The 14,584-nt window shown below is 42.2% G+C and overlaps 1 protein-coding gene across 3 annotated transcripts in view; it reads left to right on the forward strand.

Moving 5' to 3' along the window:
* The window catches only part of SMTN (smoothelin), a 220,693-nt gene that overhangs the window by 169,727 nt on the left and 36,382 nt on the right, over nucleotides 1-14,584 (forward strand). For all 3 annotated transcript variants that reach the window (XM_077461184.1, XM_077461185.1, XM_077461186.1), the window contains exons 11-15: nucleotides 11,230-11,379; nucleotides 12,267-12,342; nucleotides 12,503-12,667; nucleotides 12,820-12,882; nucleotides 14,189-14,252. In XM_077461184.1, the coding sequence (XP_077317310.1) occupies nucleotides 11,230-11,379; nucleotides 12,267-12,342; nucleotides 12,503-12,667; nucleotides 12,820-12,882; nucleotides 14,189-14,252 (518 nt within the window). The remainder of the gene's footprint in view (nucleotides 1-11,229; nucleotides 11,380-12,266; nucleotides 12,343-12,502; nucleotides 12,668-12,819; nucleotides 12,883-14,188; nucleotides 14,253-14,584) is intronic.

Consider the following 14,584-nt stretch of genomic DNA (forward strand, 5'->3'; position numbering starts at 1 on the left):
CATGTTCTGCGCCTGTCCCACATCATCAAGGGAAATGAGTTTGAATCCTTTGAAAACTTACGGGGTACCTTCTCAATAGATAATACATTTTTCTATAAGTATCTACTTCTTAGACATGCCATTCGGGCGCAGTTTGGCTCCTTGCACATAGAGCTTCAGGAGTCCCCTATGGAGGACCTAATGTCTTACCCGGATCTTACTAAACAGGTTACAACTTTTTATGATCACCTCTCCAGGGCAGGAGCAGACCCATTTTGTAATTCCTTTGTGAAGTGGAAGCGTTTGATACCTGCCCTGGTAGAGGAGGGGTGGGAGGAAACTACTGAAACCTGCTTCCAGGATATTATCAGCACTTCCGACCAATATGTTCAGTTTAAGTTTATTCATCAGCTGCACTACACACCGGCTAGACTGGCTAGAATGGGTTTGAGAACTGAGGCCTTGTGTCCTAGATGTACTCACGATAATGCTGATCTATTTCATATGTTTTGGAGTTGTCCTGGACTAAATGTGTATTGGACGGACCTGTTCACATTCTTTGATCATCTTGCTCTCCCGGTGCCTCAAACCCCTGAGGTGGGGCTGCTGGGTATTTTGAATGACTTTGTCCACAGGGCGTCGGAACGGACTCTTCTGCGTACCATTTTATTTTATGCACGTAAAGTGATCTTATTGCACTGGAAAGACAATGTTCCTCCCAAAATTCAATCACTGTATGGTATTATTAATGGTGAACTCCCTAAATTTAAAATAGTGTATAAAAACAGAGCTTGCTTGAAAAAGTTTCATAAGGTGTGGCAACCATGGTTGGATGTCTCTGGTTCATTTTGGGGGACGGTCCTGTCCTCGCAGGACCCCCTGGGGGGGCTGCGGGGGTAGGGCTGGAGGTTTGGGCTTTGTGGAGGGTGGTCCCAGGTATGGGGGGGGGGGGGAACGAAACGGGGTGGTAATTTGCTACTGTATGACCTTATATGGCAGCTATTTATGTTGAATTGATACTGCATAGGGGGACGGTGACAGGTGTGAGTGTGATGGGTGTGTGTGCGCGAATGAAGGCATGTCTGTTGTTGTGTCTTTGTTTTGTTGGGGTTTCTCTGTGTTTTTGCATATAATGGTAGCAGTTTGGTTTACTCCAACGAGGCGTCTTTATTGATGCCTCTGTATTCACCTCTGGAGGGAGACTCCTAGACTTGTGTACTGTTTGCCTTATATGCTGTATGTATGTTCAAAAATATTTAAAAATAAACACCTTTTAAAAAAAAAAAACTAGCTCCGCATAGGGTAAGAATTCAAACACTACTTTGTGGGAAAATCTTAAATGCTTTCTAATTGAACTGAACTAAAGAACAACAGTTTTTTTTCAGATTACCATCTGCATCAGCCAGGGTTTCCTGCAAAGTATTGTTCTAGTATTGGCAGCAGAAAGGTTAACTTGCTGCTTCAGCTCTAGGAATAGGCAGCTTCCTGCCACCTGCTGCATCCATATCTTTCTTCCCTTTGTGTCTGCACAGAGATGTTTTGTAAATATATTTATAGCTCCTGCCTGTAAACATTCTCCCATATCTGGATTAGAATGGGAATCGGAGCTGGGCCCAAGCTGTGTCCTTGGAAAGATCCACTCTGCTTTGTCAGTTACTCTGTTGTAAGGCACACCCACCCCACGTCCTGCCGGGTGTCTGTTCTACTGGTTACTGTCCTAGGCTAGCTTCCTAGACAGAGCTTGTCTAACCATGCCTAGTGCAGGTACTCAGGAGCTGGATAACCAGCTCTCGGAATCGGTGTACAGTGCTGAAAATGAGCTCCGGATTTTTCAGAAGCAGATCACTCAGCAGATGCGAGATATGGCCATGCTGTTGGAACCACTGACCACCACGGTCAATGACTTAAAAGAAGAGAATCTTCGACTCCATATAGAGCAAGAGAGGCTAGTACGGCAGGTGGAAGAGCTGACACTTCTTCTTGGTGTGCAAGAACCTTGCGACTCTGTGCCTCATCCTCCAAGATTTGCAAGTACTCGTAGATCCTCGTCTGTGCATCTGTCACGGAGTAACAGTCTTGTAAGTGTACTGCTTAAGTCATTATTGCATTGTTTTCTTCGTTTTTTTTAATGCATATGGGCATTTTTTATTTTTTTTATCGAAAAACAAACTTTATTGAAAAAAGAGAGAAACAGAAGATAACATACATAGCAGGCATACATACGATACATCAAATAATGTGGGCCAATCTGGCCAAGACAGTGTTGCATACATGAGAGCATTGGGTTAGCTGCGCTGTATAGGGGTCCGACACCCATCATGGGTAGATGCATTATTAGAGCTAATTTGTGTCAACCGGGGGAGGGGGAGCAGGCAAAAGGAGAAATAAAAGGGGGAGGGGGAAGGGGACATAATAAAAGTAGGGCATATGGGCATTTAGTTTAGGTAACATGGTCTAGAAGTTATTTTGTGAGAAGATCTTCTCTGCATCTCTTCCCTTTTTTATCGTCCTGCATCCTTGCTTTTAAAAGTGATTTTTATTTTATTTTTTTATGCAATGTATATTACTTTTTCTTTAGATAGAAGTGGTCCACTGTTTCTGCTGTTTTTTTTTTTTTCGCCCTTGGTACAAAACATGCTTTATTTATAGGGCTTAGATCTATGCATACATGGTTTTTAGTAGTTATGATTAAGGCCTTGTAGGCTGAAACGCGTCAACTGGTTTTTATCTGCGTTTGTACACTGTTTTTCAATAAACATGAAGATTCTAAAGAGCAAGATAATTTTAATGGATATATGGTTTTTATGTCTTTGATGCAGAGATGGATGACAAACTTGTCTTTGACATTTGCTCACCTGTCAAGTGCTAGCAAACTGACCTATCTGTACCTGAAAGCTTTATTTCACAGACGAGAAAATGGTTTACATGGAAACAGATATCCAAAATGCCCTTCCTTTTCCAAGTTGACAATATTCGGCACACCAACACTTTCTTGGCATCAAACTGTGGTGCTTTTGCATCCCTTCTCCTCCCTGCCCTACTAAAATGACATTAAAGTGATAGAAAAAGGTATAATTTTTTTTTTTTTTTTTTATGACGAGCATGTTCTACTTACCTGCTCTGGGCACAGCCCCAATCCTCCTCTTCTTGGGTCCCCTGCCAGCGCTCTAAGCTCCCCCCCCCGGTCGAGTAACCCCCATAACCAGCTGCTCCGAAACCCCACTGTGTTTGTCCATAACAGCAGCAGCTCTCGTGCACATCTCTAGATCGGGATCAGGTAAGTATTAGGGGGGCGTTTGGGAGGAAGCTGCACGCAGAAAGTTTTTTTACCTTCATGCATATGCATGAAGGTAAAAAATCTGCTGCCTTTAGAACCACTTTAAAATTATTAGTTGAGAGACACACACAACATACTATAACTTAAGAAATTCCTGCTAAATCTACAAAAATTAAGCTGTACTGCTTTAATACGTAAAGCTTTTTGTGCAAATTATGTATTGGGACTCGCTTGCATAAGCACTATGTCCTGTACAGTCTGAATCTGTGCTTTTTTTTTCTATGTGGCTGGAGCCGTTGCAGGCAGCCTATGTTTTATGGTATGGGAATGCATAGAGTCCTATGGGGACACAGCTGCAGGTCCTCATTTGGCCGACATAGGTGAAGGTGCATGGCCCCAAACCACACCTGAACGCTTTGGCTGTGTTTGTAACAGCTGCTGTGTCTCCATAGAGTAAAGCTGGATACACACTATACAGTTTTGTTTTGATCATTTTTTTTCCCCCCTTTTTAGATTTACCAAAACCATATAATATGAGGTCAAACCTAAACACTTTCAATTTGTATGCAATCAGGCAGGCACTTGCATTACATAGTTTAAGGTAAATCTAAAGAAAATCTAATAAGAAACGTTGTATAGTGTGTATCCCGCTTAAGACTGCTTCAGATGCACAAACCACTCATTCACACTGTATGGGCCAGAGAACCTGTGTAAAAAAAATTTTTTTCCTTTACAATTTTTGTTTTCAGAACACAGTTGGAAGGAGGGGCTTGGTAAAATATCAGGGGTCTAAAGACCCCCTGAGAAAATTGGATACCTAGATCCCCAATCCCCTTCTGTGCAGCCTCAGCTGCACTGCAGATGAATGAACAAGGAGCACTCTGTACAGAGACTTCCTGTTCATTCACAAACTAAAGCATAGAAAAACATTTACTGGAACCAGTCCCCTGTAGTTACTGCCTGCAGCAGCTGAAAGCCGACGGGATGGAGAGAAGTCGGCTTTCAGCTGTTGCAGGGGGGACTACAGGGAATCTCTTCCAGTAAATGCTACACTGATCACTCCCTCCTGTCCAGCATCCCCTTCCCCTTGCTTGTTAGCTGTCCCCCTGTTGAGTTCTGTACAAAGGTGGCAGAACCCCTTTATGGTACGCACATTTATAAGTTATTGAAAACCAAGGAAAAAAACTCCATGTAAACTTCCCTAAAAAAAAAAAAAGTGAAAAATACAATTATTTTGTCTGGCTAATGGTTTCTCGAGGACTTATCTGAAAACCTTTTATACATTAAAATTTGCAGTGAGATTAATTTGTTGCAATTACCCTTTTTATTACTATTCGGGTTTTGCAGGAATGTCATTTGCATTGTTCTGCAGCCCTTGTATCCTATAATAGCTCTTGGCAAGAGGAAGGAGCCAAATGTCCATGTGTTTGTATGGTTCATTGGCAACTCATCCATCCAAATCCTCTATTGTCTGCTCTGGTTTCATATCCTGTGGGCAGCACTCACATAAGTAAGATTGTTTTCTGACATGTGAAATTGTTTAACATATGTAGTGAAGAACAGCAACAAATGGAAAGCAGCCACTGACCACCAGAGAAGCTGAGCATGAATAATGATTATTAGTGATGTGATATACATTCATCCTAATGAAATAAGATGGTGAAAAAAAATTGTTCTCTGCTCTAAATACAAAATGTTAGCAAGCAATTTTCTATTACAGGAAATTATAGCAGAATGTTACTCATCTTACAACCAGTTGGCTGCTTTGTGTTTTGCTCAACTCTAAAGGGTTTGCAGAAGAAACAGATGTACCCAGGGGTTCTTTAACCACTTCAATACAGGGCACTTTCGCCCCCTTCCTTTCCAGCCCAATTTTCAGCTTTCATCGCTCTAGTGCTTTCAGTGACAATTGTGCGGTCGTGCTACACTGTACCCAAATGAAATTTTTATCATTTTGTTCGCACAAATAGAGCTTTATTTTGGTGGTATTTATTCACGACTCCGTTTTTTTTTATTTTTTTTGCGATACAAGCGCAAAAAAGCGGAAATTTGGAAAAAAAACTATATTTTCTTTTTTCTATTTTAAAAGAAATCCAATAAAATCAAATTTTGTCATAAATTTAAGCCAAAATGTATTCTGCTACATGTTTTTGGTAAAAAAAATTCCGTTAAGTGTATAATAATTGGTTTGTGTGATCACGGACATATGTACGCAAATGATCATGTACATATGTGTGCAGGTGATCAGGTATGTGTGTGCAGATAATCATTGGAACATGTAATTTTAGTGGGACATATGTGGGGGACATGTTTTTATTATTAGGGACATGTGTTTTTATTATTTGGGGACATGTATGTTTTGGGGACATATGTGGGGACTGTGTTTATACTGTGTGGTGTGTTGTGTATTACACTAGACTGGTGATCAGTGAGTAAAAAGCTGTAAAAAAACAGCTCATACTCACTGATCATCAGCCGGCTGCAGCGATCTGCTCTCCTCAGCGATGACTTCTGTGTGAGGAGAGGAGGAGCCGATTGCCTAGCAACCGGCTGTTTGTTTACATCACATGACGGCCGTGATTAGACACGGCCGTCATGTGATCAGGAGGGCCAATCAGAGAGCTCTCCTGCCGATCTGAGATGCGCCGTGTCCGGGTGACACAGGCGCATCGGGATCGCGCCGCTGCGTGGGCACGCGCGCGATCCCGCTCCTTCTGATGGACGTTCCTGAACGTCCTATCAGAAGTAGACGGCTCCCACCCGGCCGTATATGTGCATTGGCTGGGTGGGAAGTGGTTAATATCTAATATTTGCTTTAGTGTGTGTGTATATGTAGATGTGTGTATATGTATGTATGTATGTATATGTATGTATGTGTATATATATATATATATATATATATATATATATATATATATATATATATATATATATATATATATATATATATATATATATATATATTATAAATGCATGCATGCAGGTGACTTGAAGTGGTTGTAAACCTCAGACATGAAATGTGAACAAAGCATATCGCGCTACAATGTGTACTTTTCTCAATCCAGAGAACTTTCTGTCTGCTGCACTGTTCCTCTGCCATTTTGTATGAATCACTTTTTCCTGATATCAAGAGAAAAAAGGTGATGGGGAGGGAGCTCCAGCTAATTGACAGCCTCAGTTCCATTCCTGTGTGGAGGGGGTGTGTCCTTTCCCTCCAATCAGTGTAACTTCAGCTCTCCAACCCCCTTTTTCTGAAGGCTCATAAGTTTATTTCAGCAATTTGAACAAATGTAGAGTGGAGAGAGTGCTGCAGATAAGCAGGTACAACTTGTATAGGAGGATTTGTTTCATATGTTAATCACCTGAGGCCATTCACTTCACTGAGCATTTGTGAGGGTTTACAACCACTTTAACTGTTGGTGAACTGTGGTAGAGAATAGTCGGGTCACCAACCTGGCTTTGCAGTCTGGCATGATTGTGTACAGTTCTGGACTGGATGGATAGGAATACAGGTCCTAAGGTAGCCAAATGCAGTCCCCTTATATGTATTTCAAGTTAATATTTAGCTATTTGGCTGAGTTCAGCTTGCAGTCCTTTCAAGAAGTGACATGCAAGTTCTCCCTTTTGTTTTTTTTCAACAAAGGTAATTTTGTACAGTATATACCTAGAATAACATTTGTACTGTTGCTACTATTGTAGCTTTAAAGGAGCAGTACAGTCAATGCTCATTTGGCTGTATTTCTCCTGTGGATCACAGGCGTGCAGTTTATTCTGCACTTCTGTTAACTGTTTTCAGCAGACAGTGGGCTGAAGCCGCTGTTGGCTGATGCCAGGCTGAAGAAAGATCACAATCATATAGTTGGGATCCACCCAGATGCCTGGACTGGCACCTGGCTCAGCCTCTTGGGAACCACGAGCATGGGGGCGGGAGGAGCAGACAGCACCAGCTTTCTCCTCACAGAACTCTGAGAACCGAGCGATCAGTAGTGTTTGATCAGTTCTCAGTCTTAGCGCTGGCGGGGGACAGATGCAGCATCGGACTGATGCTGCATCCACCTAGGTAACTATGATTTAAAAAAAAAAAACTCTTTTAAAACACTTTGTTACTGTATTATATCCTTCGCCTGATATTTTTTTTAAAAATGTATGTGTTTTTGATCCGCTTAAAGGCCCGTACACATGATCGGAAAATCGTATGTAAAATACCGCTTTCAAACAGTTGTCCAAAAGTGCAATACATTATATCACTTGAATTTTTATTGATGTGCAAGAATTTTGCTGACTTTAGTAACCTCATTCATCCAATAATCTGATCGTGTGTACTATGCATTAGGCATGGGGGCTCAACCTTTTGAAGAGTACAGGCCACTTAAGTGATTTTGTCGTGGGCCACAATGAAATTAAATGGATCAGAATTTCTATTTATTTTTTAATAGCATAGTGAAGATTTTAAACCACAATCAAAATTGTAATTTTCCGTGGGACTAAACCCCATTGAAAGTTTACCCACTGTTTATTCACAATCACAAAAATCTAATTTTCTATTAACCAGATCACCATTAATCCCACACTCAGGTGTGAGCAGCCAAAAAAGCTCCAAACCAGTGTTTCAGCCTTTAGGGCTAGTTTACACTTCAACACATGCCTTTGGACAGGCTTTGCTAAAGCTCACTGAATGCCAGTCAAAGCCCCTGTCATTAAAGAGGAAGTAAACCCTTCCAAACAACTTGGACCTATAGGTAAGCCTAGATTAAGGCTTACCTGTAGGTCCAAGCAATATCTCCTAAACCTATATGGTTTAGGAGATATTTGCCCGAAAATGGGCACCGCTGTCTACGGCGCATGCGCTGTAGACAGCGGCGCGCAGGCGCACTAAATGCGGCAAATCCAAGAATGGATTTGACAAATTTGTCGACTCCCGTGCGCATGCGCGGGAGTGACGTCATCGCGGCTTCGCCGTATGACAGCGGCGGAGCTGCGAGGCGCGACTCCCGTGCGCATGCGCGGGAGTGACGTCATCGCGGTTGCGCCGCTGTGATTCGTCGGAGCTGCGAGACGCCACAAGCAACATGGATGCGGCGGACTACAGGGGACAGCGGCGACTTCGCTGGCTCCTGTGTCAGGTAAGTGACACATAATGAGCTACTATGCGATGCATAGTAGTCCATTATGCTTTACCTTTGCAGGGAAAAAAAGAGGAAGTAAACTCATCAGGGTTTACTTCCTCTTTAAATAAAATGGTTAGCTTACAATCCTGTTTACACCTTTCTTTTTACTTGGAGGTTCGATGAGGCTTCAGGGGAGCTTTTGTGGTGCTTCAGTGGGGCTTCACGCAAGCTTTGCCTTAAGCCCCATACACACTATCAGATTGTCTGCAGACTTTTGTCTTCAGATTTACCAAAACCATATAATATGAGGTCAAACCTCAAGAGTTTCAATGTGTATGCAATCAGGCAGGCCCTTCCACTACATGGTTTTGGTAAATCTGAAGACAAAAGTCTGCAGACAATCTGATAGTGTGTATGGGGCTTTAGACTTCTATGGAGGCGTTTAGGACTCTTTGAAGCACCACTAAGGCTACATGAGGTATAATTTTTGAAGCAAAAGCAGGTGTAAACAGGACTGTAAGCTAACCATTTGATTTAGTGACAGGGGCTTTGACCGTTGATGTGTGTTGAAGCCGAAGCAAGTGTAAATGAGCCCTTAGGACAGTGGTGGCGAACCTTGGCACCCCAGATGCTCAACTACACTGCAGAGTACATTAGCATCATGGGAAATGTAGTTTTAAAACATCTGGGGTGCCAGGGTTCGCTATCACTGCTTTGGGACAATCTAAATAAAAAAACAATAAACCAGGAAAGCGCATGCCCTAGTACTGCAATAAACCTCTTTATTAAGCAAAGGTAAAATGACACATAATGAGCTCACATGCTCCCGGAACGACATCAAGCTCATCACACAACTGACAAGCCACCTTTAGAACCCCTGTATGGATGCCAGTAGATGTAATCCATTCATCTAAAGCAATGTTTCTCAACTCCAGTCTTAAAGTACCCCCAACAGGTCATTTTTTCAGGCTTTCCATTATTTTGCACAGGTGATTTGATCAGTTTCACTGCCTTAGTAATTACCGCAGCTGTTTCATCTGAGGGAAATCTTGAAAACATGACCTGTTGGGGGTACTTGAGGACTGGAGTTGAGAAACCTTGAGCTAAAGGCTCTTCTCACCATGTTTGTGTGTTAGGAAAGAGAGAGAAGAGTGAACATTCGGCTGCAATTGTGGATTGTGTATGACTGCTGCCCAGATTATGGAGGACCAGCACTCATTCAGTAGAGTGGCATGCACCTGTGGCTGTGCAGGTTGCCCTAGGTTTGAAGTCATGGGCCATAGGTTGAGCATGCCTGGCTTAAGGAATCTCCAGGGTAACTTCCACAAGAAAACGGAGATCTTAGTTTCAGTCCTGAACCATTTGACTGGGCCAAAGCCGAATGATGGCTACAGCGCGGCCAGCTAGATCTGAGGGGGTGTACAATGACATCCTCCCAGACGCTCGCTTCCCACACACCCTCTTTGGTGCTCACCCAGAAGTGTCCATGATTGCCAGGTCCTGCAGACACAGCAGGTCATTGTAAAGGGCCAATGACAATATCTAATGAAGGAGCATTCACTTGCCAACAAACTGGTGCTTGTCCTGTTCAGCTCCCTCCTCTCCTGACACCGATCAGTACAGCGTGTGAGGAGAGGCGAGAGCCAGTGCGAGTGGGCTGGATCTGAAGTGCCCACATCGCTGATTCGTGCCCATCCGTGCCACTTTATTGCTCATCCATGCCACATCAGTGCTCATAGTAAGGTTGAATAAATCCAGTTCAACCTGAATGAGTGTCTACAATTGTCCCTATCCATTTACATTGCACACTCACATCAGTCCCTACCGTCTTGAGCACACAATCATGTCCCCTTTGTTTACACTTGCCCTGGATGTTTCGTTTCCACCGCTGTGCTGACAAATACCATCATCCCATTGTGGATACAAGCTTGTCTGACCTTCTGTTAATTTAAGGGTCCACCTTTTCTGGTAAAAGCATTTGTATGCCGGTGAAGGGCTTGTCACCTAGAATTATCAGTGGATTGAAATTTCCATCTTCTCACGAGGGGTCTAATCTTCCGCTCTGGGACTTGTAGTTCCTTTATATTTATGGATGGACTTTTCTTTCTTTATATTGTGCTGCATTTTTGTCTATTCTCTATACTCATTGAAGGTGATGTGATTAGCCTGTAGTGGTCAGCTTGCATTTTTCTTTTAGTTTTACCAATTGTTTGTGCTGATTGCCTTTTACACATTTAAAAAAAAAATAACCACCTGTGTGCAGCAGCAGCCCCCCTAATACTTACCTGAACCCTATCTATGTCCACAAGTGTCTTGCTGTCCAAGACTCTCCCTTCTGATTGTCTGAGACACAGCAGCGGGAGCCAATGGCGTCAATCAAAGTCAGACAATTAGGAGAGAAAGAGGGTGGGACCAAATCGCAGCTTTGTGTCTGAATGGGCACAGGGAGCTGCAGCTCGGCTTGGGTGCCCCCATAACAAGCTGCTTGCTGTGGGGCCATTCGACGGGAGGGGCCATTCAACGGGAGGGGGCAGAAGCACAGAAGAGGGACCAGAGAAGAGGATCCGGGCTGCTTTGTGCAAATCCACTGCATTAGAGCAGGTAAGTATAACATGTTTATTTTAATAGAAAACATTTTTTTTTTTACAATTGCTTTAATTTGCAGGGATTTCCTCTCACTTCCTATTTGGCTATGGGACAGGAAATGAAGGGAAATCTCCACAATGGGACATAGCAAAAAAAAAAATTAAGAATCTGATTCGAGTTATAACCCTCCCTTACGCTATCCAAACAAAAAAGGTCTTTAGTTCTACTTTTAACGTTACGCCTAAATATTAACATACATAACCTGTCTCTCTTTTACAGGTTGAAGCAGAGCAACCACAGCAGACTAGCCAGCAAATAGAGGTATTTCTTCCAACATCTACATCTGAGAAGGTAGAACCAGAAAAAAAAGCAAAGCTGACAGCAGAGGAGCTGCACACTATAGAAGATGAGGATGTCCTTGATAAAATGGTGAGATCGTTGTGAACTGACTACTACTATAAATGCACAGTTGAATATGTTTTTTTATTTTTTATTTTTATTTTTGCCTGATGGAGACAAAGCACCATCTGCTTAGAATTGGGGCCAGTGCACCCCACAGCCATCTCTATACTGATTTCCGAAGCATAACATATTGCTATGTAAACCAATTTAAAAACAACCGGCAGTTTCCTCCTTTTTGCCATATTTTCTCATCTTCACTCCAGAGATAAATGGAGGCATTTTAAGATAACAGAAGACAAAGGCACACCAAAAAAGGAGAGCAGTTGTCACGATACAAAAAATGTTTTTAAACATTAATGTGATGGTGTCACCATGTATGGGCAGAGAAACTCTGGATCTCTTTTATGATGTATCATCTCTTGCAGAATTCTGTCCAACAAACTGTGGGTCTTTTCTGTCTATTCGGAGAGAAGTCAGCATCTTGCTGCACTGAATTTGGGCTGTGCACTGAATTGTGGATGTAAAAGTTAGATGAAGGCATTGCCCAAGAATTTAACAAGCAACCATAATGCCTGTTTATGGCATCTCATAAAGTAACATGTATCTTAATACATACAGAACTCCCAGCACCAGCCTTTCTGAAATGAACAGGAAATGCACTACGAAAATCTAACTTTCAATTTCCATATTTTTTCCATTCATAGTTGCCAGCATTGTGTTCCCACATAAAAATGGCGATATGGAGTCCACTTTTACACTAACTATTACATCTTCTATTGCCTTTAAGGAAAATTTGGGTTGAAGGACCATTTCATGTTGCTTAAATCAAATTGACTATTAGATGCAAAACTTTTGCAAGCATATGTATGGATGTTGCCTCTCTGAAATTTTCAGAAAAATGCTTCTTTCTACAGCTGGATAAGACCACAGACTTTGAAGAAAGAAGGTTGATCAGGACAGCCATGAGGGAGTTACGACAGAGGAAGAGAGGTATATTACATGTAGCCTTACTTTTGCAGCTTTTCTGCGTTTTTTTTCTGCATACTGATGGAGCCATATGCACTTGATGCCATTTATATAGTCAATAGTCATTTCCTGATTTATGTTCTTTTGAAAAGGCTTTATTCAGTTTTGTTCCCTCCATTTCCAGATCAACGTGAGAAAGAGAGGGAACAGCGCTTGCAAGAGCTGAAGACCAAGGAGAAGGAAGCCCGGCTAGCAAGAAGCACTGAGACCAGTCTGCGGCAGAGTGAGACTATAAACCATGGCAATGCTGTCAGCACTGTTACCAAAACACAGACACTGGTGCAGTCTAGTAAGTTTATGGTTTTCGAAAAAAGTAGACATTAATTCCATAAGTGCATTTTTAATTCACAATATTTATGTGTTTTTATTATGTCAATTGAATATCTTGCATTATGATCTCCCCAGGGGATAATTGGAACATTAATCATTTGATTTTTGCAGACAATGGCAATAGAACATCAAGAACAACTACAGTGGAGTCTAGTTATATGAAAAGATCAGAAAGTAAGTCTGTATTTATATCTCGAGCCATGCTGCAATGTTGTTCCACCGGTGATTAGTCATTTTGAAAACTTTGGGGTTTATTTACTAAAGGCAAATAGACTGTTCACTTTGCAAGGGAATTTTCCTAGCTTAAGAAATTAGGTGAAACTGTGCTGATGGTCATTATCCAATCCATTTTTTACCTTGCACTTAATACAGTAGTATTTACAAAATTAATTATCACAACATTAAAGGAAGAAGATTTTTTTATCTTCATACATTCTGTGCATTAAGATAAAAAAAACCTGTGTGTAGCAGCCACCCCAGCATCCCCTAATTATTTACCTGAGCCCCATCTCTCCCCACCAATGTCCGCAAATGTTTAAGCCATCCGGGACACTCCTCGTGATTTGGCTAAGACACCGCAGCGGCACCATTAGCTCCCACGGCTGTCCATCAAAGTCAGTCAGCTAATCGGGAGAGAGGGAGTGGGCCGGGTCAAGGCTCAGTGTCTGAATGCACACCCGGAGCTGTCACTCGGCTCCAGTGCCCTCAAAGGAAGCTGCTGACTGTGGGGGCACTCAATAGGAGAAGAGGGCCCAGGAGCAGCAAAGGGGGACCTGAGAAGAGGAGGATCTGGGCTGCTCTGTGCAAAACCAACTGCACAGAGCAGGCAAGTATCACATGTTTGGTAACAAGATGTCACAATCGCTTTAAGGTAAAATGCCCTTGCAGTGGTGTGTGTGTGTGTGTGTGTGTGTGTGTGTGTGTGTATTTCTCTAAATCGTAGCAATAGTACTTTTGTTGTGGGTTGAGTTAGCCATAAGTAGAGAGAGATTTCCCCAAGAAAGAATAACAGCAGGCGAGGAGACTTCTGCCTGTCCTCTGTAGCGTAGACACCTGCTATTGCTTCTCGCCCGCAGACTGTGACCCATGCACTGTTCAGGACTTTTCAGAAAATAGAAATAACCAGACAGTTTGCAAAGACTTTTCACAGATTAGGAAATCTTTTGATTAATACCAAAAGCTTCCAATGGTTGTTTGTAACTTCCTAGGGTAGGGTCAAAAAGACCAAACATATCTTTTTTGAGCCCAGGGATTGAAATTGGCTGTTTTTATGTCTTTATGACTTTTCTCCTCGTCATGCTTTTTAATTTACCAGGCATTTTTTTCTTTTTCTGAGTGGGATGCCTTCCATTCATTAACACATGTTCTCCCAGGGACCACAGCTAGCCCTTGTTTTAGGTATCCATCCATTAGAGAAGAATTGATTTGTGTTTTTCACTGCTCATATGCCACAATATAGGTCTCTGTCTTGTTTTTACAGGTGGTGGTACAGTTGTTCAGACAAAATCTGCTTCATATAGCGCAACGTCTAAGAAAGTAGGCAGGTAAATACGAGATGTCTTTAAAGGGATGCATGGTGGATTTGCACATATTTCATGTAGTTTTTTATTTTTTGGTTTTATTTTCACCCTCAGGCCACATGCACACTGGACGTTTTTACAGCTGCTGTTTTTGGCTTCAGGCGTTTTTTTTTTTTTGTTTTGTTTTTGTTTTTTTCTCTGCAGCCAGTAAACTCCCCAGCATGTCATCATATGTGTCCATGTACACACAGGCTGTTATCTGCATTTTTTGGCAGGGGTGTTTTCTGGCTGGAAAAAATACCCCACACTAGTGGGTTTGAAGAGGAGTTTTTCAGCTGTAAAAACTATCTAACTCT

This window comes from Lithobates pipiens, unplaced genomic scaffold, assembly GCF_037356315.1.
Source record: "Lithobates pipiens isolate NorthernLeopardFrog02 unplaced genomic scaffold, aLitPip1_a1.2 Scaffold_3, whole genome shotgun sequence".
Classification (NCBI taxonomy): Eukaryota; Metazoa; Chordata; class Amphibia; order Anura; family Ranidae; genus Lithobates; species Lithobates pipiens.